Raw genomic sequence first — 27,948 nt, 5'->3', positions numbered from 1 at the left:
ACTTTGAGGTAAAGAGAACCCTAGTGAATAGAAGAATGCTGGATAAAGGGAGCAATCATTCCATTTAGAGGTGAGGGAAGAGTATCAGAGGAAGGAACTGACGTGGAAGTCTCCCTACTGAAGGCTGTAATTTGGATCTCATTAGAGTAGGTTCAGCGATGGCACCCTGGATGGCACAGAAGTTTGTGGAGGTTTTACAGGCTGGGGCCAGCAATCAGGGCACTACCTCCTGGGGTACTGACCAAAGCTTATTAGGAAGCTGCGTGCTTAGCCACTGCTGGACTTCTAGAAAGCTGCCATTGGGGTGCTGCTGACACTTTTTGGGAGGTCACCTGCTGAGCGCTGGTGAAACTCTCTGGAAAATCACTGGGGCACCTTTGGGATTTGCTGGAGAGCCAGCTGGTGGAACTCGCTGAAATGTGTATGGTGTCACTTACCCCTTATGGGGTAAGCACCACTGGACAGAAGCTCTGTCAGATGTCAAGTGCTGTAGAAGCCAGGAGAAGAAAGAAAGCACATGAGAATCAGGAAGAGATGCCTCCTCTTCCTGGAAGTCTCTCCAGTTATGTCTACTAAGAAAACATGACATCACACTAACTGGCAAAAGAACAATATTTACATGGTGTATCTCTAGGATCACAAAGTGACAGGAAAGATCTTGTCAAAGAATCCAGAAGAAATCCCTTTTTGCTTTTTTGCCTTTTATGTTCCAGTTAAGATTTCCTTTAAGTTCCTGGCTTTAATCCTCAGACCGCTTTTCAGTACAACTTCTAAATAGTTTTGACCTAACTAGAAATGCATATTTTCTTTTTTTAATATTTTGAACTTGTTTTAAGTCCAAGGCAAACATGAAGTATAAATACCTCATTAACTTATTCAGTATAAATACACATTCTGATTGAGATGGAAAACAAGTAATAGATATTCATAAATATAAAATTATAGTGGGTTCTGAGGTTTACCTTAAACTATAGTTTATCAATGCCAAGTATTCAAATCTAAAATTGAATGGGATATTAATCATTTCAAATGAATATCCATTAGAAACCTAAGTTCTTTCTTCTCTCTCTTGTTCTCACTCCCATTCTTTCTCATTAACTATATATAGTCATGCTTTGATACTTTTTTCATTGAGGATAATTGAGTAGATTCATGTAACAGGTCTAATACAATGGATATGTGTGTGAGAGTGTGAGTATATACACCTTGTGTATGCTTTGCTGTATTTTGCTTCAAGTAAAAGAAAGGTTTTGAAAGGTTTAATGTAAATTGATTTGTAAAACCAATTATTATATATGGGGGGTGTGTGTGTGTGTGTGCGTGCGTGCATGAGTGTGCATGCATGTATATCTGTGTATAGAAAGGGATGGACTATTCATCATTCAAAAATATTTAGTAAGTGCCTACAATATGCCAGGAATCATTCTTTAGTTAAGGAAACTGGGACTCAGAGTGTACAAATTCACATTATTTGAGATTAGCAAAACTAAGACTAGAATCCAAGAAATTTGTTTTTAGTAAAGTTCCATTATAAGAATGGAAACTGTTTCAGAAATATACTCATGTCTACTACCATCCAAGAAACCCTGCTGCCCTCCCTCAAACTTTATTTGGGAAAAAAGCGTAACAGAAGAACAATGATTCTAAGAGAAGGTCTTCTCGTAGAAGTTCCCTTGTCTTGGTAGGTGGATTATCTAAGCAATTCTCTTACCAGAGAATATCCCCTCCAATTTCCATTATCCAGTTATACCATATCCATTTTAGCAATGATCCATATCCATCCATGTTCTATTCCCAAGTCCATTCTCCCTTATTTCAAGCCTGAGTCATGCTCAGAGTGACCTTCTCCATGGATCAACTGTAATTATTATTCATTAGAGTGAAATTTAATCAGTAATATCAGCTTGTTTCTTGGAAAATCATAAAATTATATAAAAATCTAAAAATAAAAACGTGACTATTTAAAGAATTTCTATTCTGATTCTTTTCATAATGTTGGATAATTGAGAGTTAATTGTTTTAGCAATTTTGTTCTAGTAATGTGGTTGTGTGCGTGTGTGTTCACTTTATGTAAGGCAGTCTTGGAAAAGGTTAATGTGTAATGAATTATGTAACTACATTTTATTTTATTTTTTAAAAGATTTTATTTATTCATGAGAGACACACAGAGAGAGGCAGAGACAAAAAGGCAGAGGGAGAAGCAGGCTCCCTGCAGAAAGCCTTATGGGGGACTGCATCCCAGGACCCTGGGATCATGACCTGAGCCAAAGGCAGACGTTCAACTACTGAGCCACTCAGGTGCCCTAAATAACTACATTCTAAAATGATTTAGCTTTTTAAACAATTGTGGCATTCAAAAGGGTTTTATTTTTTAAGTAGAAAATAAATGTTTTGTAAAAAGCAGTGTCATCCCTAGATTTTCTCCTTTCTATCCTCTTCTCTTTTCTGCATTAATTTGCATTTTCTGTTTACTTAAAGCAAACTAAGCCTGCATACATAAAGTCTGAGTCAAGAAAACATAACGAACACACACATTGTGCTCCTGTATGACTCTGTATTCAAAGACACAGCTCTTAGAATTTACCTTTTGCATTAAAAACATTTACTTTTAGGCTGTTATTGTGGTTATCAGCTGAAGTTCAGCCTCTGACTCTCATATACTTAACATAGAAATGTATTTACTTAATTAACATATTTTCCATGTTTTGTCAATCATGCTTGTGTAAAGACCAGAATCAGGTCATTTCAAATGGAGTAATCAAAGAATACTGTGTATCTGGTTTGGTTGGGAATGCTTCAGGATGCAGTGACACCTTCAAATTTAGGGACATGTGTACTACTTCAGTCAACTGTTGTCTCCAGGCAGCCTCTATTCTTCAGATTCTGTTTCCTGAAGCAGGGACTACAGAACTAAATAATCCAGGGAGAAAAATCATAGCTATCATGAAAAAACTCATGGTTTCCTGTTTGCAATTTATGAACTTTGGTAGCATGCTGGGCTAATGCTATATCTCAGGCTGAATTACCCTAGCTGTCTCATCTCTTTTGACCCCCTCCTTTCAGTGGCACCCCTGTGCTGTGATAAAAAGATGTCTTTAGCCTTAGAAAGTTCTTCTTGGAAAGGTGGATCTCTTGACCAAAAAGATAGAGCTGGCATCAGTGAGTCAAATACAGAAGATTTTTGGGCCACTGTCCATAGTTTTTAGAGAATTCACCGTAGACACGAAATTTTGGTTGGGTGTGGAGGGATGTAGTAGAAAGGAGAACAGCGTTTCCATTGAAAAGCTTTTATGATTTGAAAATCTCCAGAGAATTTCTGGAAGAAAATGGCTGTGTTTTCCATTTGGGAGATGTTGAGACTCGGGTGTCAAAATATTTCTTGGTTATACTGTAGATTTGGGGCAGAGCTGGGGCTAGATTATAAGGTCTCCAAAGATCAGTCCAGGGGCCTGCAGCCAGAGCACAGCTCAGGGCCTTGGCATTCCATCCCCACTGTAATCAGTTTGTGAGCCTGCTCTTGGTAATAGGATCATTCCATCTCTATTATCCATCATTCTGCTTCATGCTTCATTATTCCCTGGAACCCTCATTGCTGCTGCTTTACCAATTCCTATTGTGCTTCAATTATTTGGAGCTCAGATTTGAAACGCCAACCCTTTCCCTTCCTTCTCTGCCTGGATTGGGCCTCTAGACTGTGCCAGGCCTCTCCTTTCCCTGCTTATTTCTATGTACAGCCATTCACATCACCTCCATTTGATAGCCTCACAAAGTGAAGTGTTCCTTCCTTTCTTTCTCTAGGGGCTACAGGTTAAAGCATGTGTTTTGGCTCCTCTTCTTTTGTTTTTAGCAGAGGGTTTGCTTTTAATATTGATGGGAAGTGTTCTCTTTTGCTGGGAAAGGCACTCTAGAAATGAAATATGTATTGCATTTCTACTCATTTGATTATCTTCTTCCCCAAAGCAGCCTAGCAAATTAACATTGAATCTGTTTTTGTTTCTTAAGCAAAGAAAGAATTATAGCTGCTCAATTGTTCCCTAACTTCCGTTTCCCAGAATGATTTGTCCATAAAATAAGAGGGAAGGAGGAGAATCACTGGAGAGGATTCTGATTCTTCTGGCCAATGACGGATGGCCTGGTGAACAACAGGTCTGCTTTGGGAGGCATAATTAGCTGTTTGAGTTGGTTCAACAATTTCTTAAGAACTCAAGGGGTTATAGAAGAAAAATTAAAAGGTCACAGACTTGGTCTCATTGAGGGGTTTATTGGTGCATCGCTAGACTATTCTAGAAATAGCCTTTATTAAAATATTACCTTGTCTGAGATGATTTTTAGTGGGATGCATTCTGAGAACTGTTTAGGTGGTGCATTTTGGTCAAAAGCTAGGAATAGAACACAAACAACTTATGAAGACTGGGAGTTGGAGTCTCCCTCTAAGGAATAGGCTAGTTTCAAAGCAAGAGCTTTGAAATAAGGACTCCTCTATGTCTTATCATGGTGTCTGAAATTCACCATTAGGAATTATTTTCTTCAAGTCTTGGCTATCTCAAAGGGTCTCTTTAAAATAGTAAATAACTAATAGAAGTAGAAATGTCATAAGTTGTTATCAACACTTTATAGCAAAACTGTTGTCTTATGGACCTTGACAATTCAAAAATAGACCAGGGCCCCACTAAGTCAACCTAGTAGCGGCATCTGGAAGTTTAGGGGAGTACCAGAAACAGAAAAAGTGGTACTGAAAAGGGAGATGAGTTTAAAATGTCACCTGCTTCTCAATTTTGCTCAGGGCTGGCCCTGTCCTTATGGTCTGTATTCATAGCAGCTGGTAGAGCTAGCACAGAAAATAAAAACAAACCAATATTTCCAGGATTCTGTCATTTTGCCAGCCTGCCTAGTAGACAGACACTGTTGACGGATTTGACCATAAGTTCTGGTTGGAATGACTCTCAGGCCCTGTCTGGTTCTATGTAGCCATAACCGTGGAGGCAGAGGAAGTCTGGGGATTGAAGTGGCAGGAAGCCCGATGTCCAGACCCCTGTCTCCTGCTGTTGGCTACATCATCAGTCTCACCACATTTCAGGACAGTCCCCCCCCCTCCCTTCTTTGGACCTTCATTTCTCCATAAGCAAATGAGCCATGGACGTTGCAAGGCTTGGGACAGCTGGTGGAACAAAAGAACAGAAGGGAGGAATATTCCAAATCTGATGTCAACCAAGGACTGACAAATCCCCGGATTATGAGATTATGGGAACAATGGGAAGCTTCTGTTGGGGAGTCCCAAAACTTTAGGGGGAAAAGAAGCCGATGGGGAGAGGGAGATTCCCAAAGGGGCCCAGCATGTGTTTTATGTTCTACTTCTGCAACATTGTGATATTTGGTCTTGGTCCGTTGTTCTTGGCTCACAGCTCCCAAAACCTTGGAATTTCCTAAGTGTGGAGAGTGATAAAGGTATCTTTTGTTATGTGAATGAGGTGACTTTTGGAAAGTACTTAAGGATGAGACTGATTGTCAGTAGAGCCAAACATGTGATTAGAAGGTTAGAAGTTTGAGTCCTACCCCTTGACCTTCAGGGAGCAGGGAGGGGCCGAAGGTTGAATCAGTCAATCAAGCCTATGTACTGAAGCTTCCATAAAAATCCAAAAGGCTGTGTTCACACATAGAGATTGGGGACGGTGGTACATCTGGAGGGGGCATGGAAGCTCTGTGTCCTTTCCCCATGCCTCGCCCTGGGCATCTCTTCCATCCAGCTGTTCCAGAGTTCTACTTATTATTTTATAATAAACTGATAACCAGTAAGTAAAATGTTTCTCTGAGTTCTCTGAGCACCTCTAGCAAATTTATCAAATCTGAGGAAGAGGTCTTGATTTATAGCCAGTCATAAGTATCTGTAACAACTTGGCTTTGTGACTGGTGCCTGAGTTGGAGACAGGCACAGTCTGGTAGAACTGATCTCTTAACCTGTGGAAACTGGTGCATTCTCTGGACACACAGTGTCAGGACTGAGTTAAATTCTCAGACACCCTGCTAGTGTCCAAGAATTGCTTGGTTATAAGTGTGGGAAACCACATCCTCCCACACACATATATTGGAACTGGATTCAGAACACCTATTTAACTTCTGTGTGTCAGTTTAAGACTCATTGAAGTCTTGGCTTGCAAATCCTCAAGACCTGAGTTTACACAGCTTCTGAATCGCCACAGAGAAGTCATGCTACCACTTCCTCCTGCCCTGTAGGAACTGTTCTAGGAATGACACAGATAGAAACTCATACTCACTAAACTTCATTCACAGGACTGTACTGTTCCTTCACTTAACTACATGCATTTCACAATTCTTCAGGCTGGGCCAATGAATGTGGCTAGGGAAGTGTCACTCCCAGATTAATAGTTTAATTGGTATCTGGGATGAATAGTAAGTAGGACAGTGGTCAACAGTACAATCATTTGAGGTCTCCAGAGATCACTCCTCATTAGGAAATGCCCCACATGGAGATGGTTACTGCCTTTGCAAACTGGAAAAAAAAATATTTTATATGTATATAATTTATGTTTTTACAATTTATGTATATACACACACGTCTATTCTTTTTTTTTAAAGATTTTTTTTAAAGTAATCTCTACACCCAATGTGGAGCTCAAACTCACAACCCTGAGACCAAGAGTTGCATGCTTTACCAACTAAGCCAGCCAGCACCCCTGTTGTTTCTGATAGGTGATTCTGCTTCCCTGATGCTGTGCTAGGAAGCATATCCCCTGCCAATTAGCCATCAATTATTTTGACTCTTCTTTTGATATTCCACATATTTTATAATCTACATTAAAATCATGGGTTCTGAGACTCAGTGAGGCAGGGATTTTGAAAGGGAGCACTTTTGGCTGTGTGATGTAAATCTGTTTCTCTTTAGAAGGACAGGGGGCATTTGGATGGGACTTCTAGTGTTACAGCCAGGCGTGGTAAAAACTGTGCCCAGAATTAGAAATGAGTGAAGCAAATTACCCAGTACTGGGGCCACCAGAGTCCAGTCCTGAACTTACAAATAGGTCACATTCTAGGAAGAGATGGCCTTATCCCAAGGGGCTGACTTCAGGACAAAACCTTCGATAGAGGGAACCTCTGCTTTCCCAGCATACAGGAATGGAAGAAGTCTGCTTCATGCAATAATTCATCATTTGTCTGTCATGAGGAAAGAAACAGAATTGCTACTGAGATTCCTCTGTTTCTCTCAGATGAGGATCTTCAGAGGAGAAGAACTTGAATGAATTTTCCCTTCCTGGTTGGCCTGATACTTCAGTAAAACCCCTCAAAGTACCAGCATTGTGTTGCCCAAGAAGGCTGATGGAAATATACTTGACATTTAGTCTGGTTCCTGTCCTATGATGCAAAGATGGAGCCAGAGTGAGGAGGAGGTAGAATGAGGAGCCAGAGTAGAGATCATATCTTTTTGTATTGGTTTAGAGAAACAGCAAAGCTCTCTAAAGATGGATGCTATTAATTATTATTTGGTTTTGCTGTTGGTGGTGGCAAGATTAATGAGAATTCTGTTTCTTCCAGTCCACTCTACATTCTGTACATTCTACTTCCATCTGCTGCCAAATCCAGAGCATACATTCCTTCTTAGCCCACACCCTCTTATTTCAATAAGAATCAATAAAATGCAGTAGGGGAATGGCCAGAAATTTGATCCCCTTACTATTTAACCTTAAAAGAGCTGTTTCTCCAGAAACCACTGGGATTGCTATTTGGTCAATGGTGGCACTTCTTGAATAAATGGATTGCAATATTTTGTTTAACCAAGCAACTGAAAAGTTGGGATATTAAGCAAAAACTTACACTGGGCAAGAAAGATTGTGAGAAACTCTTTCTTGGGTTCTCTGCCACATCCTGCCTATTCATGGGTTTTCTGTACTCCCACCTCAATACCACCATCACCTCATCTAGGAAATTAAATATCATGTTAGAGCTGGAAGGGACCTTTAAGAGAACCTAGTTCAAACCCATCAATTTACAAATTTGCAGACAGAGGGCCAGAGTAGTTAAGACACTTACCTAAGGTCATAGATGTAAGCAGGGACAAGCCAAGACCTGAACCCAGGTCACATTGGCCTTGATTGGCTACTTTCTCTATTACACCATGCTGTTTGTCAAAATGTGTGGTACAGATGCCAGACAGTTTCTTCTAAACTAACCTAGATTCCAGATATCAAATTGTGGTCAGCTTTTTCTGGCTGTTAAGGGAGGGTGGGATGTTGACTTGAGAAAAGTACATGAGCTGATGTCATCCTGATTTTGAGTTTGAGCCAAAGCTTAATTAAATGTTTCTTTGTTATTATACTTGTAGTCTTAGTGTTCTGGTATATCCCATCATTTCTTTTGGGCTCATTTTCCTTATCTCTAAAATAAGTTTGAGTTGAATTATCTTTAAGGTCCATTTTACTTTTAACAAGCTATGGTTCCTCTAAGATCATTGTTAATGGTCACCCCTATCCCACCCCTTCCCCAGAATTCATGTTCAAGGAAATGTGATCTTTAGCATATAATCTTCCATCAGTCCTCACATGGGAGAAGCAGGGTTTCACTATGGATTCCCTTTTTCTTTTTAAGGTTTTATTTATTTATTTGTTTATTTAGCACATGTGAGTGGGGGTGAGGAGAGGCAGAAGGAGAGAGAGAAAGAATCACAAGCAGACTCCATGCTGAGCATGGAGCCCAGCTCCGGGCTCAATGCAGGGCTCAGTGTGGGGCTTGATCTCATGACCCTGAGATTATGGCCTGCACCAGAATCAAGAGTTGGATGCTCAACTGACTCAGCTACTCAGATGCCCCTTCACTATGAATTCTGATTGCATTTGGGATAGTGTTATCATCTCCTGAAATTCCTTCAGATAACTCAGACTCTCAGAGGATCCTTGGACCAAAGCTGTGGGGAAGCTGTGGACAGAACACCCAGGACTTCGCGTATTTGTCAGAAACTACCCAGCTTCCCAAATCTAGACCTTGGCTGGGAAGTAGGCCAACTTCCTTCTAGTGGCCTCAAGAAATGGAAGATGGAAAAGAGATGCCTGATGTGGTGTGCCCTGGGAGACAGCTCATGACAAGTTTGTTAGTGGGTTTGTCTGCTTCCTCTGCAGAGAATGATATCTGCTCTCTGGGGTCAGCGTTACCCTGTTCTTCACCAACCACTTTAAGGCAGAGGAAGGCTTTGGGAACTTACCTGTCAGCCTGTCTTCAAATATGGTTGTGGGCTCCTGGCAGTATAGGTTCTCTACATTTGTTAGTCATAATTTAAGAGACCCACGCATAATGAATTTTCTTCAGTTCTCAGTGGTGGGGAGGAAATGGTAATATTGTCAAAGTGTTAAGAATGTCATCTTACCTGTGTTCTGTCTGTGGAGTATCAGAGGTTACTTTCCAGAGTATCTTTTTTGCCTTTACAATTTCTGCTCATTCACTGAGGTCAAGTCATACCCAATGTTAAAACTGTCTCTGAAACAGCCATGAATTTATAATCAGTAATGCATGATTTCATTATTCTCTTTGCAGCTATAGTGAAAGCTCCTTCAGAACAGGAAAAATGTATACTTTTGATCTCTCTTATGACTTCTATGTGATAATATGACTTAATACATTGACATGTAACAATGAGGCAGTAGGGCCAGGTTATCCTTCTGGAATCGACCTTGTTATTTTATAGTCTTGGCCTATGGAATTTATTGACATATATTTCAGATTATACATACCAGACCTTCACGGGTCTGGGTTTTGTTCCTGGCGAACACCAAACATTTTGAAACCTATAAAATCACAGATGCTAAAATTCTACCACAAGCCTTCAAAGTCAAAATCTCCAGGGGGCAAAGCCTGGGTATCTATATTTTTTAAAAGCTGCTTAAGTGAGTTTAATATACAACCATGATTAAGAAAGCCTGCCTCATGAGGGTCATTCTTTTGTGGAACTGTGCCAACAGAGGTTTTCCAAATATAGGTGTCACTTACAGACCCAACCAAAAAAGGACACACATACATCATTATGGTAGGATGGCATTAGGATTGTGCCTGGGTGCCCATGAGCAGGTTATGTACAAGAGGAAGAAAGCCTGGGGTGAACGTAATATTTTGTATAGAGATTCCTCGTTGAAAGCATTTTTTAAAATCCTCCAACATAATGACCTTGGGCAGTGAGGACCAGAAGAGAGAGAGTAGAGGCTTGGCAGAGAATTGGAGAGACAACAAAGCTAGAATTATGGGTAGGTGGCCATCTACAGAGTGTGATTTTTAAGAGCCTGTAGACTTAAAATTCCATCATGAAAAACTTATTCCTTTGGTTTAAAACATTGTCCCTGTAACTCGGATGTGAATCACATCTGACTAGATCCATCATATCTTTACCTGAGAATACATTGTGATGGGGTGTGGGGAAAGATCTGGAAAAAGTGGGTGGAAGGCTGAGGAGCTGTTGCCAAAGGAGGAAACATACTAATCAGCACATCTTGCAGACAGTGGCACCTGGACAAACACTGACAATTTGATTCGCTGTCATTTAAAAGAAAATTGCTTGAAGCTAAGACAGACTATGACATATTTTATATTTCCCTGTGACTGCCTTTCTGAGGTCAGGAGCTTCTGGGCTCTCCCTGGCCTATACTGGGAGCTCCTGAACTGAGAAGAAAACAAGAGAGCAGCCTCATCCCCCTGAGGAGGTGGCCTTGTGGTCTAGGCTGGCCCCAGAGTGAGGGCTCTGAGCCCCAGCCCAAGGATTTTCCTCTGACTCTCACTGTGTGGCCTCCAGCCAGTCTCCAAGCAGCTTCAGTTTCCTTGTATGTCAAACCAAGATAAATACCTAACTTCCCACCTCTCTGGGGCATTGTAAGACCTCACTGCTGCCACTTTCATTACCATTTGTTTAAAGACTATAAGAAGAAAGCTTGTGAGAAGTTTTAAGACTGTTTTTACTATTAACATTATCGTTCTGATAAGAGAGCTCCTGCAGCACTGGATAAGAGGAGAATGTTTGGGGAGGGGAAGAGAATGGAGGACATAGGGCACTCAGAAAAGTGAGGTTTGTGTTGGAAGAGAAACACAAATGGGGGGTTGGGGTACAGGAGAGAGAATTCCACAATTGGTACCAGATGCCATCAGAAGCTAATAACCTGACAAACACCGTCCTCATAAAACAAATTCCTTAAAAAGGAAGCAAATGGAAATGTAAGCTAGTGAAGGAATTTGCAGCAGCTGTCCTAAAACCATTTCTCACTTCATAAACAGGTCTGGGTTTGGTGCCTTTTTTTTTTTTTTTTTTGCCTTGGTCTTATTTCATGCCACTTCCCCCTCTTCCACGCTCCCCTGTCTCACTCTTCCTCCATTGCTGCCAATGCTGGAAGCAGTTCTTTACACCGGTAGCCATAGCAACAGCAATTAATGGAACCCCATCTTGATGGAAGGAGGCTCATTCAGAGTATTTGTTCTGTGTCTTATCTTAGCACGTATTTGTCCTCAATGATGACATGGATTAATTAATTGGATGGAGTGACTGAAAAACAGCACATGCTATTTCACATTAATTTCTTGGCGACAAGCTGACATGAACCAGAACTGTTAATGATTATGTTTTCTAGTACGCTCTGCATAGCATGCTGAAGAAATAATACTTTTTGTGGACATCAAGAAATGCAGTGCCTATGAAACTTAGAATTCTTTAGGCATCATTAATGAGGTGTACTGATCTCATCTCATGAAGGATAGTCAGGTTTCAGATCCCTTATCCAGATAGGTTCAATAAAGACTCAAGAGAGGATTCATTCCCTGTGTTACATACCCAATTATTAGCATTGGATTAGGAGAGTTTGTGTTGACAATTAACAGCCCCTACCCCGCAATTCATATATTCTTCCCTCCACCAGCCTCCATACAATTAACCTGAGGCATTCCATACCATTGAAGGGAATAATCAGAATTCAAAGGAGTAAAAGAGTTTCTTTCATGCTACTCAATTCCAACACCTCTATCCTGTAGCTAAGCATAGATGAAAGAATGAGAATGTCACTGACATATGACTTAAATCCTATGGGTACAAGATAACAGGCAGCAACTTCAGCATATTCAGGTCAAATTCATCCTTTCTAGATTAGTGCTTTTAAAATCAATTCTCAATTATTTCAAGGTGGTATGTGCATATTCAATGACATTTTATTTTTTGCTTTCTTGTATTGTCGTCCAGCTTTTTAATGAAATCACTGACTGCTAGCACAATACTAGTGCAACTAGGGCAAATAATGATGATGAGATTTACAGTCGCCATTTTGGCTAATATTTAGCACCACTGGCAACATCATGAGCAAGAAAATATAAAAAAATATCTCATTGGTCTCCCCCACCAGATTATGATTTCCTTAAGGGCATGATACTTATTGTACCCCCAGTACTCACACCAATGCCCTGCTAAGAGTAAGTGCTCAGTAGATGTTTATTAGTGAATGAATGAGTAGAGCAAGATGGTTGAATCAATGGTTTGATGATAATATTTTTGTGTTTCAGATTCCCATCTGTCACTTTAGAATTAAATTACCCATTTTAATAGCCATCGACATACTTTGCTGTATAAGCAAATTTAATTCAGCAAACTTGTATTGTGTTTACTACAAGCTAAATGGTGAATGTAAAAGTGGGTAAGAGTCTGTATTTGTCTTCAAGAAGTTCATAATCTAATTGGGCGTTTCAGCACTTAGGAGATACTCAGACACTAATTGCCTTATAGATCAAAGGGTGAATAAACTAAAGAAAAGCAGATGCACACATGACTATCATCTAGGATAGAGTAATAGAAATGTTAGAAGGAAAATATTTTAAAAATTTCCTTGGGAGGCTCAAAGGAGGGAAATATCTTGAGGGGCTTCTTAGAGAAGAAAGGCCTTTTAGAAATCTCAACAAATTGAACAAAGATATAGAAATGGGAAAACCAGAAAGAATGGATGGCTAACAGAAAACAAGCACCGAGGGTGGGACTTGGGCCATTTGCAGAGAAGCAGTAGCGGGAATTACCCCTGGAACAATAATAACGCTGCAGGATATGTACTGTTATTATCCTCTTCTTATGGGGGAAGGAGCTGAAACACTGTAGAGTGAGTAACTCAGCCAAATCACACAGGTAGTAAATGGTGGATCCAAGATTCAAAGTCAGACAGCATGGGGCTAGTGCCCTAATTATTCATTTCTATGGTTTTGCCATGGGAAGAGGGTAATACTCTTTTTGCTCTGTTGCATCTTTGTTGTTGTTATGGTCTACACTGAGTCACCTTGAGCCTAGGGAGTTTAACTCTCTCTCCCATTCCTTGATAATTAACCCTAGAGCTCCAGCAGTGGCCCTCCTTTGCTCAGATGATGTCCTGAAAGCATCTAGCTTTACTGTCCAAAGCATCAGGCACATGGCAGGGGTTTATTATATGCAAGTTTCCTCTTCTTGTCATGGGCTCAATTTCTGATTAGCCAGTGCTGATTTCCAGTGGTTTGTAGTGCTATGGTGACAGTTGTCAGAAATATTTCCAGACCAACCAGTAAATAAATGTTGCTTTTTCTGCCATCTCAGATACCCAGAGCCTTCAGCTGGGCCCTCTGGGATCAAACAACTAAAAGGTTGGTGCCTGACCCAGTCAGGGCCCCCCAGGATTAACTCTTGACCTGGGTCTGCTCTGATTATTTGGGACCCAAAACTATTGGTTGTTAAACATTTCAACATTTCATTTCTCTGATCCAGCCATTTCTGATGCCATCCAGAGCTCTTGGGACATTCCCCACCTTGTTCTGTCACCATTTTGTTCTGAAAAAGCCGTGGAAAGTCAGTTAACCATTCACTACTTGTTAGCTGGTATCCTTCCTGTTTATTTCATGTCACATGGTTCCAGGTGATACAGAAGGTAGTGATGGATTCAATGTAGGTTTTGGAGAAAAATAATTCTCTTTGGTTTAGGGGCACTTTCCAGAGGAAGATGCCAAGTCCTTGCTGCTGCCTGCTGATCTGGAGTCAGTCTAAGATGCTTTTGTTTCTGTCATCCTCAGCTCTGTCCATCAACCCTGCAGGGGAGCAGGGCAGCTGTGTACCATTGCTGCTTGATCATGCGGATATGGTGAACTGTACCTCTGAAGGCCCAGGTCACATGAAGTGTGCTATCACCTGTCAAAGGGGGTTTGCCCTTCAGGCCAGCAGTGGGCAGTACCTGAGGCCGGTGCAGGTGAGTTGGAAACCTGTGATCATCAAGACCAAGCTCCTGGGGAGGGAAGGTACTTATGCTCCTCTCCTGGCTGAATCAGGGAAGGGCAGGTATTTTTAAATCACTTGGAAGGAAAGATGAGGACTCCCACAGGTAAGGAGAGCATAGCTTCACAGAAACACAAGGTATATAAAAGCACATGCAGTTCCCATTAACTAGGGTTAATTAACGGTAGGTAGGGATGCTTCTTCTCCTCCTCCTTTCCCTGTCAGAGATTATGATCCCGCCTTTGGCCTTCAAGATGAGAATGCCACGGTTTAGACTTGTCCACAATTTGTAAGCAAGATGGGTTGTGATCGCCTTGTCTGTGGCTCATGGTTTGACCCCCAGAAGAAGGCTGAAGAAAGAGTCAGATTTTCTTCCCTCTGTTACTTAGGTGGTGCTTCTTTCATGATGCTAGCTTTTGCCTAATTTTCCACATTTCTCCAAGCTACTGCAGCACCAGTACCAGCATTTGGAGGTAGTAGAATATATGAGTTAAGAGCATAGTTCAGGTGGCAAACATGGAATGAAATTTCGGCTCCACTCTCTATTAGTTGTATAATTTTAGGTAAAAACAAGCAAAAGAAACTAATCTCCTTAAATGTTCTCCCATATTTGTGAAATAATGAGGACAGAAGTATTTATGTCACTGAATCATAATGTTGACTGATTGGAAATAACTTAAAAGCTTCTAGTAAATGGCACATAGCACTCCGTTGAGCTGCCATTACTATAAGCATGATAGTGTATTCCCAACTAAAACTTCTGTTTTACATCTTTCCTTTAGAGAGCTTTCAATACTCTGTAGAGGACCTTTAAACTTGAAATCAACCATTAGAAAATGTGACCGTAATATGAGACAGAGAAAGAATACATTAGGGAAGAGATAATGGTCCTTGAGGAGAGATCCAGAAAGACGTGGTATGATGAGGAAAGAATGTATACATGCCTTATGGTCAGGTATCAGTGGTGCAAGAGATTGGAATCTTGCGTTTTGTACTAACTGACTACTTAGCAAGTTATAGATTCATGAAAACATTTCACTTGCTTAGAGATGGTCTGAACTTAAAGACACAATTGTTGGTTTCAGGTGGTTTAGGTTCTGCATAGAGAGAAACTGTTTTGATATACCTGGAGACACCAACTTCCTTGGTCTGTGATACTTTGATCAGAAAGGCAGAGTTCTTGTCACCTATCCTTCACCCAGCTTAACTCACATTAGAAAAAGAGTTAGGAAGAATGAAAAAAAAAAAAAATAGGGACTGAATACATTTGTGTGATAGGTAAAGAGAGGAAGGGAAGAAAAGACAGTGTTTGCAGTGCATTAAAATTAGGAGCACAGTCAAGACAAAATGGACAATACTTAATGAAGCCAGGAGAAAAATCAGGCAATATATGCAGAGCTGGAGACAGATTGTGGAGGCGATCGTTGTGGTTTGAGGCAGACTTCTACACTGTGATAAGTGTGTAAGGGCAGTCTGGGTTGAGAAGAGGAAGGTGCGAGCTCACCCTTTGCCAACCATCTGGTGGAGTTAGCAAACACAGCTCTCCAGTGGACTGCTTCTGTCACCCCAAGCTGGCCCCAATGAGGAAATTATACAATCCCGGCTCATGATCACAAGACAGTGGGGATATTTGCTTTTTGTTGACACAAGAACTGAAACTAAACAGAAAAATGTGTCTGGCTTTGACTTGGGTCCTTCTGGCAGACAACAGGGAAACATTGGGAAGAGGGAGGAGTGGCTGGCCAGGAGTGGGTGTCAGGGGTGACAGGTGCTTTCACCAGTCATTTTACCTTTGGCTTCACTGCCACTGTGGTCTCATGGTGGGATGGCTGCTGAGCCTCAGAATCTCCCTGCACCCTTTTTGACCTGTGGTAACACACTGGCTGGACTGATGGCTGTGCTCTTTCCCTAAGAACCTGTGAGCTTCCAGGTCTCTCCCTTTCTTTCTCCCTCCCTCTGGACACTTTCTTCCCCCCTTCCCATCTGCTGCTGGGAAGTCCTGCTCATCCTTCACAGGCCGGGTCTGGTGCCACTTTTTCTGTGAACCACCCTGCAGACTCTTGCCTCCTGCTTGTGGAAGGGCAGCTCCTCAGCTAGCCCCTGCCCTGCTGTCTCACAAAGCAAGCGCCGAGATACGACATTGCTATCTCTTGCTACATTTTTATATTTTCTTTCTTCTTGGTCCTCATTTCTTACTTCTTTCCTTTGATCATTTCCATTCTTTGTATTGTATTCTTGCAAATCATTACAGAAAGGAGTAGGCTGTGATAAATAACAATACAGTTCTGCATTTTCCTTCTTTATTTCCTCTCCCCCTCTTCCTCCTCCCTCTTTCTCCTTTCCATTCTTCTCCCTTCAGTTTTCTGAGCCATCATTTCCACCTGTGATTTGTTCTGCTGGTAGATGGCTAGCTCCTTGAGGGTGTGTTGTTTCTCCAAACCTAGACAGAACCTGGCTCTCCTGGGTGCTCGATAAATGTCTCTTTGTTTATTTAGTGATGAGGAAAGTAGGGCTACTCCACAAAAATGCCAGGCTCAGGGAAATGTCTAGAATCTCACCAATTTAACCATGCAATTTGGAAGGTGCCTTGTATGCATTAATTCTCAGCTGCTCTTAGGTACCATGCACCATTCTCAGTGGAGGTAATTATGTTTAATAGTGTTATCAGTTGGTTTATCATCAGGGTCCCAGCAGGAAACAGATAACATGCTCCAAAGTGGGCAGTTTGAGAAAATTTGATACAGGGACTGCTTGTGAAGGTGGAAGCAGGATACAGGGAAATTACAAGGAGATGGCACAGAATCCCAGGGTCAAGGGGTGACATCACCCACAGGCCTGAAGAGTTGACTGCAGGGAGCAGTTAGCAGAACCCACAGGGAGAGAGTACAGGAGAAGGTGGAAAGGACAGCCAAAGGACGAAGCCAACCAGCAGTAGCCTCCTGTGGAAGGAGTAAGAAGAATAAGTACCCTGACTGCCCTTTCCCTCCTGGCTTGGCAATCTCCAGCCAGTGTGCCCTGGGTCCTGGATCCAAGCACAACCCCACAGAGGCACAGTGCATGGTGGGGAAAGGCATAGAATGGATCTAGGAGCACATGGGAGGCAGCCAAGAGTGGCCTGGAGGAGTGTCTCCCATTTCCTGATTCTCCTACACCAACAGGGGCGGTCAGCAGCAGCCTGCCCGGATGTTATGAGACCGTATATCAAGCCAATAGGGCATCAGGAGGCAGCAAGACAAAATCAAAACCTGTTTTGAAGATTTGTACAAATAATCACCAGGACTCTTCCAAAGCCTGGAATCTGCTTATCAAAGCCTTTTCATGTGACCTTGATGGAGGAAAATTCTCTGTTTCTAGACGGAAATCCTACTCACGTGTTCCTCTGGGCACTGGGACCGGGCTGTGAGCTGCATGCCCCTTGATTGTGGTGTTCCTGACCCATCTTTGGTGAACCATGCGACCTTCTCCTGCTCAGAGGGAACAGACTTTCTGAAACGCTGTTCAATCTCCTGTATCCCACCAGCCAAGCTTCAAGGTATTGTCAGCCAACCAGGAACTGAATGCAAAGCTCTGCTCAGCCCCTCTCTCTTTGGGGTACTTTAGGGATCTTTTCTTTACCCTAGTACTCTTCCCATTTGCTGTGCTGTGCCACCCTCTTCTGATAACATCACCAAAGTCCAAAAGGGTGCCGCCATTCTTTGTGCCAATGACATACATGCAAGGAGATACTTAGACTTCCCTGTTTTTGATTGTACGTCCTCTGGAATCCAGCAGCCTAACCTAACAGTTGCCTGATCATATTAATAATCAAGAAGCATTTTATCATGCACATTTTAAAAGGTGATTTTAGTTCTGTTTTATAGATGGGAACAGTTATGTGAGTTGTCACTGGCTATACTGCTAGTAAGAGATGAAAATAGGGTAGAGCCTGCTCTGACCCCACACCTTGCCTTTCGCCTCTCCTCAGACTTTGGTGGGACTGTCAGTGACTCCGGAGGCTTGATACAAATGCAGCTTCCTGAGCCTAATGCTGACAGAGCCTGATTTAGTGGGGCTGAGGTGGGTTGGTGATGCAACTGGGGGACGTCCACGGACTGTGTTTGGAGGAACCATGAATAACACTGAGGCATATAGTGCGGTGTTTGAGTACAGAACTCCACATCACAACTGCCCAAGCTCAAACCCTGCATCTGCCCCTCAATAGCTCAGGCAGGTGCCTTGAACTCAATTTCCCCACCTGCAAAATAAAAGATAACGATGGAATCTCTTGCAGTGACTTGCTTGAGATGTGAAGTTTACACCAGTATTGTAAAATGCTTTGAACAGTGCCTGGCACATAAAAAGCACCATAAATGGGTTATCTATCATTATTACTATGCTTTCCATGACACTCTCACAACTATATTTTTATTATTTGTAGTTGGGAAGTGAAATAATGACTTTTTTGGTAGCCGATCTTTTATTCTGGTCAGGGACTAATTTATCTGACCCCAGTTCTATGTAAGACATCACAGTGGGTACTCAGTGGGTAGAAAGAGACAGGATGAGCACTGGACCTGAGATGTCAGAGAAGCTACTCAACAAAGAATCGTGTGACTTCCTGAGAATGCTGGCAGCTTGACAGGTTTTTGTCCTTTTTGGCTATTAAGTTGATTTCTGGACTCTGCTCTGAGCATCCGTGCTTTTTTCCTGGGGTCAGGACGGAACCCATGGCTGACCTGTCTGGAAGATGGGCTCTGGTCTCTCCCGGAAGCCTACTGCAAGTTGGAGTGTGACGCTCCCCCTGTTATCCCGAATGCTGGCTTGCTCGTGCCTCACTGCCTCCAGGGCAACCACGACGTGGGCTCCGTGTGCAGATATGAATGCAAACCAGGCTACTACGCAGTGCCGAGTGCAGAGAATAAAGTCAGGAGGTGAGCAGGCTTGTTCTTGGATTTTTGCACTTCTCTCTACCCTTATACTCTCATTTCTAAATCTCAGACTGTTACTTTGGAAATAATATTAAGACCTTCTGGGTTGTCCACCACTTGTTGTCTTGGTTTGTTTTTCTATATAATCTCTCTTCACCTGCATGGGTATATTCCCTAGTCATGAGGGCAGGTTGACCAGGTGTGCTTTCTGGAAAGATTCTCCTGCCCATGGGAGATTCCAGGCCTAACCTAGGGGATTTTCAAAGAATCCCTGCTCTAATTATTGTTGTCCTTGAACGTCTGTGTTGGAAGCTTCTCAGGGTATTGTCATGGGCGGAATATCCTCATCAGGACAGTTGGGAACTTAACAATTGTGGCTCTGGGAGAGACAGCCTAGGCTGGTCCCCAATCCAGCCATTTATTGCCTGTGTGATGCTGGGAAGGTTTCTTTCTCTGCCTCAGTCTTCTTATCTGTAGAACAACGATAATAATAATATCTATCTGATAGGGCTGGTGTGGGGACTAAATACATTAATGAATTAATACAATATAAGGTTTGGTCAATTTATTTTTAACACATAAAACATATTAGCCATTAACATTATGGTAGTTTCTCTGCTTTCTCCCTCCTGGACTTTCTGTGTGCACACTCCTGGACCCAGAAGCCAGGAGTGCCTTTCTTCTGATCAGAAAGAATAAAAGCTTTGCAGGATCATTTAAGAGAAAAGGCTTTGAAGAGAGTCATGCTGGGCTCCAAATCTCAGCCATCTCCCCTTTTTATCAGCTGAGTAACCTCAGGCAAGTTACTTAACATTTTGGGTCTCAGTCTCCTTTGTAAGTTGAGGATAATGCCCACATCAGAGTGTTGAACTGAAGATGAAATGAGATAATGCACATCCAACCCAGTGCCTGCCTTGTGCCAATTGCTCAATAAATGATTTCAGAAAAAGAAATTTTCTGAACGAACAAAAAGCTTTCAGGAAAAGAAATTCCTTGTACTCAGTAAATAGTAGCTATTCTTTCCCTATAGTAAATTATGTCAGTGTAGGAGAAAATCCAGTTCATTTCTTACCCAGGACTTAATTAAAAGCCTGACCATTGTAGGTTGTTTTTTTTTAAAAGCTGGTTTTTGTTTTTGTTTTTTGAACTAACAAGACCTTAGCTATGCTGAGACATACAAGCTTTGCTTATAAGCGAGAATTCTCTAAGGGGACAGAAGAATATCAGCACACTTGCCCTCTGGCTTGTATTTGCCCTTCACCCCACCATCTTACTAGGAGTAGATGGAGTCTGACTTTGCCCAGAGCCTTCCACTCCAGAGGAAGCACAGGCTTCTATGTGGGAGGGGGGAGCAAGTTGGACGAGGGCCAGGCTGATGAGAATATGAATAATACTGATGAAATATTCATAAGAGGCATCACTCTGGTTCAGTGGACTCTAGCAGGTATAGTCAACAGTTTTTGACAACTGAAAACACATTTGCATGTGATTTTCATAGGGTCTAGATCTATTTGCATAGGCATGCATTGACAGGCAGTGAGGACCCAGGCCATCTTAAGTGCGAATCATAGCATAGCTCCTCTGAAGGCGGCTGTTTTCTGGCTTTTTCCCTCTCATTTCTTGCCTCCCTTTACACAGACCTGCAGCTGACTCAGGTGTCTGCAGAGCGGTGCAGAGAATAATTGAGGGGGGAGAGAAAAGTCTCAGGAACCCGAAGAATTAAGGGTGGAAGGATTATTTCTAGCTCCCTTGGCCCATGACTGAACTCTGTGTTGCGAATGAGGCATCCCCCCCAGAACTGTGGGCTTTCTCCCTTACCCTGGGCCTGTTTCCCCAACCAGGGCAGGGGCACACAGCAGCCATTTATTGGTACAGCTTTTCTGGTTGAGAAACTGGAAGCTTGCAACATCGGCATCAGTTTTGGCATAAACACTTACATTCACAAACACCATGCTGAGAAAAGATTAAATTATTTACCACACTGTGTAAACTGATTTAAATCTTAGTTTACACCTGTTTACATAGCAGGCGGTGGATTGGTAATCAGAAGTTTGTAAATCAGGCGCAAATCACTGTCACTTACCACTTCTGTTTACTCAACGGACTATGTCAGCCTTGTTCCTTGCTTGGTGGAAAGAGCCCAGAGCCATACAAATGGGGCTCTACACTTCTTCCTTGGATGTGCAAGCAGGAGAAGAAAAGATTGAGAAAAGCAGGCAGGGAGAGCAATCCAGACAGAGTGGGCACATGCTAATTTTATGAGTTGTGGAAAAAATCCACTTGATGGTCAGATTCACAGCTTGTTGTTTGCATGACTCTGAACAACAGACTCAATATCCATGTGTCTCAGTTTTTGCATCCATAATGTGAGGGGTAGAGTAATTTCTATCCAACAGTGTTGTTTGAAGGCTGAAAGTAGGTAACGTCCTGAAAGCATTTTATCAGCTATGACGTTCAATGTAAGCACCAGGTATTCCTTTTTGTTCATTTCTTTTTAAAACAAGGCAACAACTACAAGAAAATCAGCCAAGTACATTCCCTTCCTGCTCTTCTCAAGTCTATTGAACATTGTTTCAAGAGAAAAGAAAGTACTGGATCTGGCTTTTCTCTTGGGATTAACCCATTTAAGTTTTGTCCCATTCTGCTCAGAGGCTGCAGGGCGGGCATAGCCGCAATTGGCAAGTTCACCACCTTCATGCTCTATGCCAGTCTGAGGAAACATGCATGAGGAGGAGGACCTACACTCTGACCTCAGGGAGCACACAGCCTCCACACTCCCTCTCTCATGTGCTTTATTTTTCCATGAAGTATAGCAGAGAAGGAGACAGCTCCAAGAGAGGCACTTTCACATGGCTCCTGGATTCCTGGCCCCTTCTTCACAGGATTAGAAAGTAGCACTGCCCACACCGGATCTAGTTCCTGAGAATGGAAAATGCAATGGCTTAGGCCTGGGTCAGGGACTGTGACCTTAAAGTCATGGCTGGAGTCAGCATCACCCAAGTCCAGTGGGTTCTCCAGAGGGAAATTGATAAGGAGGGTAAATGGATGTTGGGGAAGCAAAAAATCAATTAAAAAATTAATCTCTATTATATAATACAGCTATACAATGGTACAGCCATATCATGAAATAGCCTGGTACTATCAACGTGTTTGGAAGAACATTAAAGACAAGGGAAGACATTCACAATACAATGTCAAGTGGATAAAAGCAAGAAAATAATTGTTAAAAATGATACAATTTCTATTTTTCATATTAAAAGAATATTTTTATCATTTTTATAGTAACTAGAAATGTTTATGATATTAGTAATTATTCTCTATAATCCTACCTAGAGATTATAATTACTAATATGATAAACATTTCTAGTTACTATAAAAATGATAAAAAAAGCAGAAAAAGAAAAGATGTTCTCTATAATCCTACTACCTAGAGATTATATCTTTTCTTTTTCTGCTTTCTTATATTTGCTAAATTTTCCAGATTTTATGAGATAAATGGATAAACAGTTTAAAAACAAAATGAAGTGAGCTATTAAGAGTAGATTATAGCAATTTGTGGAGGCAGAGAGTAAAAAAAATGGAAAATTAGGCAGATCTTCCAAAATGGGGAACCCAGAAGAGACTGGCACTCCAAGATGGCAAGAAGAAAGGTACATGAGCTTTCAACCCTGTGCCCAAAGCCTTCTATGTTTTGAGGACAAGCATGTCTTTATTCTTTTTTTTAAAGATTGTATTTATTCATTCATAAGAGACACACAGAGAGAGGCAGAGACATAGGCAGAGGGAGAAGCAGGCTCCCTGCCAGGGAGTCCAACGTGGGACTCAATCCCAGGACTCTGGGATCATGACTTGAGCTGAAGGCAGATGCTCAGCCACTGAGCCACCCAGGTGCCCCATGTCTTAAATCTTGAAGACCACTCCACACCTTTTTTCCTCCAGTCTCAACACCTCTTCCCAAACTTCCAGCTATCACCTCCATCCCCAGAGTGAAGAGTCTGCCCACAGGTATGCAAACTAATCTATACCCCAAACATGCACTCCTCCCTACCTGCTGTCTAAAATGAAGTTCACCACCTTTGCTGTAGATGCTGTCTCCCTTCTTGGGGATTTCTCTCAACCCATTTAACTTCTTTTCTACATCTGAGGCTTCTCCTTCCCTCTTGCCCAGTTACTTCTCTTTCATGGTGCTCGGGTTTCTCCCATGGTACAATTCAAACAAGCAGAGCCTTTTCTTGATCTCGTGCCCCCGTCCCCAGCTACCACTCTATTTTTGTCTCTCCCTTTTACAATGAAACTTGTAAGAGTTGTTTGTACTTCCTATCTCTATCTTGCCATCTTTTCCCTCCTTCATAGTTTGACATTCATGTTTTTATTTCGGTCTCTTCACTAGAGCTGTGATTGCCATGGATCTTTCTGCTGCCAAATACAGTGACTCTTCTTGGTCCTCAGGTTACTTGAGAATATTTGGTTTATGTTGTGGTCACCATGAGAGATAGGATGGATCCTTCTGCCCATAATTTGGTGTGATGTTGAAACTAATGATACTACACATAGACCAACAGACTTTGAAAAGATGTATTACTCACATAATGAGGCCTTCTGGAAAGAGAAGGGGAGGATCCCAGGTTGATCTTTCAGTGGCCAGGGAAATCAGGGAAAGGAGAGGGCCTGGAGTTTTATGGTGCTTTGGGTGTGGGGCTTCGGGTTTCTGCAGGTGAACAGAACCTGTGTGGTTTGAACTTTCTGCTGAGGCCAAAAGAGGAAGCATACAGCTTTCTGATAGGCTTGCTCAGGTGTGAGAGATGCTGGGGCTTGAAAGCTGTCAACAAACATTAAAAATGGAGTTAGACTCTTTATTACAGCATAATTGGCTGCAGTCTGCTTGAAACTTCTTCCTTTATTCTATTCTTTTTTCACTCCCTGATTTTCCTCCTTCTCTATCTCTTCTCAATTTTGTTTTCTAGCTTTACCCCCTCTGCCCATTTCTTCAATGTAGATGTTTCTCTGGAGTTCACTTTTTTCTCTTGTTCTGCACACTTGTCTGGGATAAAGCTTATTTACCCTGTAGCCTCAACCATCATCCACATGCTGATGCTTCCTAAATCAGTACCTTCTACTCTAGTCTCTTCTAATAAGGACCATTAGAACAACTGCCTATGGATATAGCCACTGGGATATCCCATCTGCATTTTAAACTCTTACTATATAAAACAGAGCCTATTATAATCCCTTTCAAGTATTTTTAAAAATATTTTATTTATCTATTTGAGAGAGAGTGAGAGAGAATACAGAGGGAGAGGGAGAAGTAGACTCCTTGTTGAGCAGAGAGCCCAATGTGGGGCTCAATCCCAGGACCCCGAGACCATGACTTGAGCCAAAGGCAGATGCTTAACCAACTGAGCCACCCAGGTGCCCCGATCTCTTTCAAATCTTAACATCCTTCTGTGTTTCATGTGGTTGGTCAGGCCAAGAACCTGCACAAAACTTCAGTCTCCTTCACCCCCATTCAAACCAGTCATCAACTTTCGTCAAGTATCATCTTACTGAGTTTCAGATATGTCCATTTCTCCACTTCTCTATAGCAGGCCACTATCCTTTTTCACTTCTGACCTGGTCTTTCTGACTAGTCTTTCTCCCTTTAATACATTCACTACTTTCAGCAAAAATGATCTTCAAAAAACAGAATTCCAATTATAGTTTTCCCCTACATAAAATTGAGTGGCAGCCATTTCACTAGGAAAGTAAAAACAAAAAAAGCTTAAAATAGTTTTAACGTCTTCTACAATCTAGCTGGATTTGCGTACTTCTACAGGTTCATTGCTTACTTTCTTCCCTGGGAGACCACTTCCTTCCAACTGTTCTTTTTCACTCCCTGATTTTCTCCCTTCTTCTCTAGGCTCTCATATACCATTGGATTTATTCTACTTCTTTATCTAAGCCAAGGTTAACATACCTCTGGGTCAGAGCTCTCCCCAGCAGTGACCTTTGCCTTAGCTTGATTCTTACTCTCCTATTTTTAGCATAGATACGGTTTTATCTAGGAAGACTACCAAATCTCTCCAGTCTTTAAGAACTGTCCTTCCCAGGATTACACTGCACACAGAACTTCCCTGATAACATCATTTAACTCACTGAGTAGAAATGGTCTGGTTATTTGTCTATATTCTCTAACAGACCATGAATATTTGTTTAGCTTTGTGTGCCCAATGGCTACTACATTTATTGGTAGGTACTCAATAAATACTTTATGAATGAATGAAAATACATTTATTAGAAAGGCCTTAATAGGAATTTGATTTGAATTTGATACTAATAAATGGTGAAGGAAAGGGAGCGGTTTCTTATGAGGGAGTGGAGATCTCTGTTTTAAGGGCTTTAGAATGGAAGAACTCCAAGAATATATGTGTATGTTTTTCTTCTAGCAATTGTCTCGGTAACATGGAAGGAATCATCTTCTCCAAAGACTGTTTACTTTTATCTATTCAACACATATGTAAGCTTGATTAGCACAACTCTGTACAAGTTAATAGTACCACAAAAGGATTAGACCTCTCAACAAGCTCACCAGAACAACAAGTTCTCATACCTGGTGCACATTAGTATCATTTGGGGAGATTTAAAACATCTTAATGTTCAGCTCATACCCTAAACCAATTACATGAGAATGTGCAAGTGGCATCCAGGCATTAGCGTTTTGCCAAGCTTCCCAAGTTGTTCCAATATACAGCCAAAATCAAGAAGCACAAGTTTAGGGAAACCTTTGTTTCTGTAAGAACAGTATCAGTCATGGGATTTTGACTTGTCTAAAAAATATCCAGAGTAATGTTTTCTTTTTTCAAAATTAGTATAACAGCACTTTTGCACGCCAGATTTTTACATGTCTCTTTGAGGCTTATTTATATTTGGAGTTAATCAAAAAAATTACAAACAATTGTAACTCCAAAGAAATTGTAAAGTTTACGTAGTATCATGAGTCCTTTCTTATTGATATTTTACAACATGTACACAGGCTCCTTTAAGCTATTTTCTTTTCCTCCCCCACAATTTACTTCCACATACACATCATTGTTTATCACTCCTCTCTTGTTTTATTAACTTGATGTCCCACAAAGCTAAAATAAGTGTGTTTGGCTTATATTTATCAAAAAGACCATATTATGTTCTCCCCTTATCTTTCACTCCCACGATTACCTTTTTCTCATTAGGTGTTATCTTTATGTGCGAAGGTTAGGCTAACCTCATTAGGGCCCATAATTAATTTAACTTATAAATTATTCCAACCTTCTAAGTTTACTTAGACACCCTCTCCCTCTATAAGTCATGCGCCAAGATGCCATGTGAAGGGTGCTGTAGTAGTCAGATCTTTCTTAGATTATAAACAGCCGTACTTTCTGAGAGTCATTGTGGTATCAATTTTTCCAAAGAATACATATCTATTTAATTTCTATAAACACAAATGTAGGTAAAGATGGTAAAAAATAGACCTCACATTAAGACTATTTAGCGTTTAACAAATGTTTGGTTGGTAAACCTCTTTAATGGATTTTGTCTCTTCTGACTTGAGAGGAAGGCTTGAGATGGCTGTGGACTATACATGTGGACTTGACCCATCTCTACATGCAGAAAGATCATTTGGTATGACAGAGAGTTAAAAAGCATAAGGCCTTGGATCTGTTCTATTGAATGCATGATATAATAAGATGATAGTATAATATGGTATGCTATGATATAGTAATGCATAACTTGATATACTGTAATAATAATATACTTCAATATATTATTAGACAGATGAGGAAACTGAGACTCAGAGTATCATTAGTAGCCTTCCCACAATCACTCAGGGGATATATGCTGTTAAACCATTCTGACTCCAAAGCCCATGCTCTTGGCTAACAAGACTTTCAATATTGAGTAAATCACTACATCTCTCTGGGCCTTCCCCCCCCGCCCCCACATTTGTAAAATAAGGGGAAATCTTGAGAAACTTCCAGCTCTAAGAGTCTATATTTTATTTTCCATCTCAGTAGAATCAATGAGAAGAGTTAGCACTTTGGCATAATACTATTGAGAGAAGTGATACATAACAATTTATTGCCACAAGGAAAAGCCAGAGAAACAGTGATATAATACTGCACAGGGCACAATCTTAGTCGGCAGTACTTATGGTAATACTTGGGGAACTTCTGGTCTGAGTAAACAGTCCAGGTTTTTATTCTCTTCTTTTCAATAGGTTTTGGTGAATTGTTCTCCATCCACACCCAAGAGGAATAGATCTAGGTATTCCTTGAAGCCAGTAGATGGGTCCATTTTTAAGATCTCTAGAATTGAGTCTGAAGATTAAGTACTTCTCTGAAATTTCCCTAGAGAAGAAAATTTAATCAGAATGCTAGGAAAGTATTCCTTCATCCAAGATTTTTCTCTTAGCTTAATACATAGGCCCTGGGATTAGTGAGATCTGACTTTGAATCTCTGTCACTTATTAGCTCTTAGACCTTGGGCAAGTTACTGATCTATACTGAACATCACTGTTTTCATTTACAAAATGGATATTAGGAAATAGAAATACTTATAGCTTCTTAAAAGGAGTAAATTAGATAATAGATGTAAAGAAGTGAGCACAGTTCTTAGTCATATAAAACTGTAGGTTGGCAGTAGCTGGTATTTTATCATCATCATCATCATCGTCGTCATCATCAGGTTAATGCCCCTTGCAAAATGGCTGTTGCTTTTGGTGTGTAAACTTCTTCTTTAACAAGGAATACACTCACCTACATTTTTATCCATGGCTGTTGTCTC

The 27,948-nt window shown here is 41.3% G+C and overlaps 1 protein-coding gene across 1 annotated transcript in view; it reads left to right on the top strand.

Annotated features, from left to right (window-relative positions):
• Window positions 1-27,948, top strand: part of PAPPA2 (pappalysin 2) — a 267,023-nt gene that overhangs the window by 171,252 nt on the left and 67,823 nt on the right. The window contains 4 exon segments of the mRNA XM_038542421.1: window positions 14,047-14,065; window positions 14,067-14,219; window positions 17,600-17,777; window positions 18,942-19,155. Of these exon segments, the coding sequence (XP_038398349.1) occupies window positions 14,047-14,065; window positions 14,067-14,219; window positions 17,600-17,777; window positions 18,942-19,155 (564 nt within the window).

Source organism: Canis lupus, chromosome 7 (assembly GCF_011100685.1).
Source record: "Canis lupus familiaris isolate Mischka breed German Shepherd chromosome 7, alternate assembly UU_Cfam_GSD_1.0, whole genome shotgun sequence".
In the NCBI taxonomy this organism is placed as follows: Eukaryota; Metazoa; Chordata; class Mammalia; order Carnivora; family Canidae; genus Canis; species Canis lupus.
This window is presented reverse-complemented; position numbering and strand designations above follow the sequence as displayed.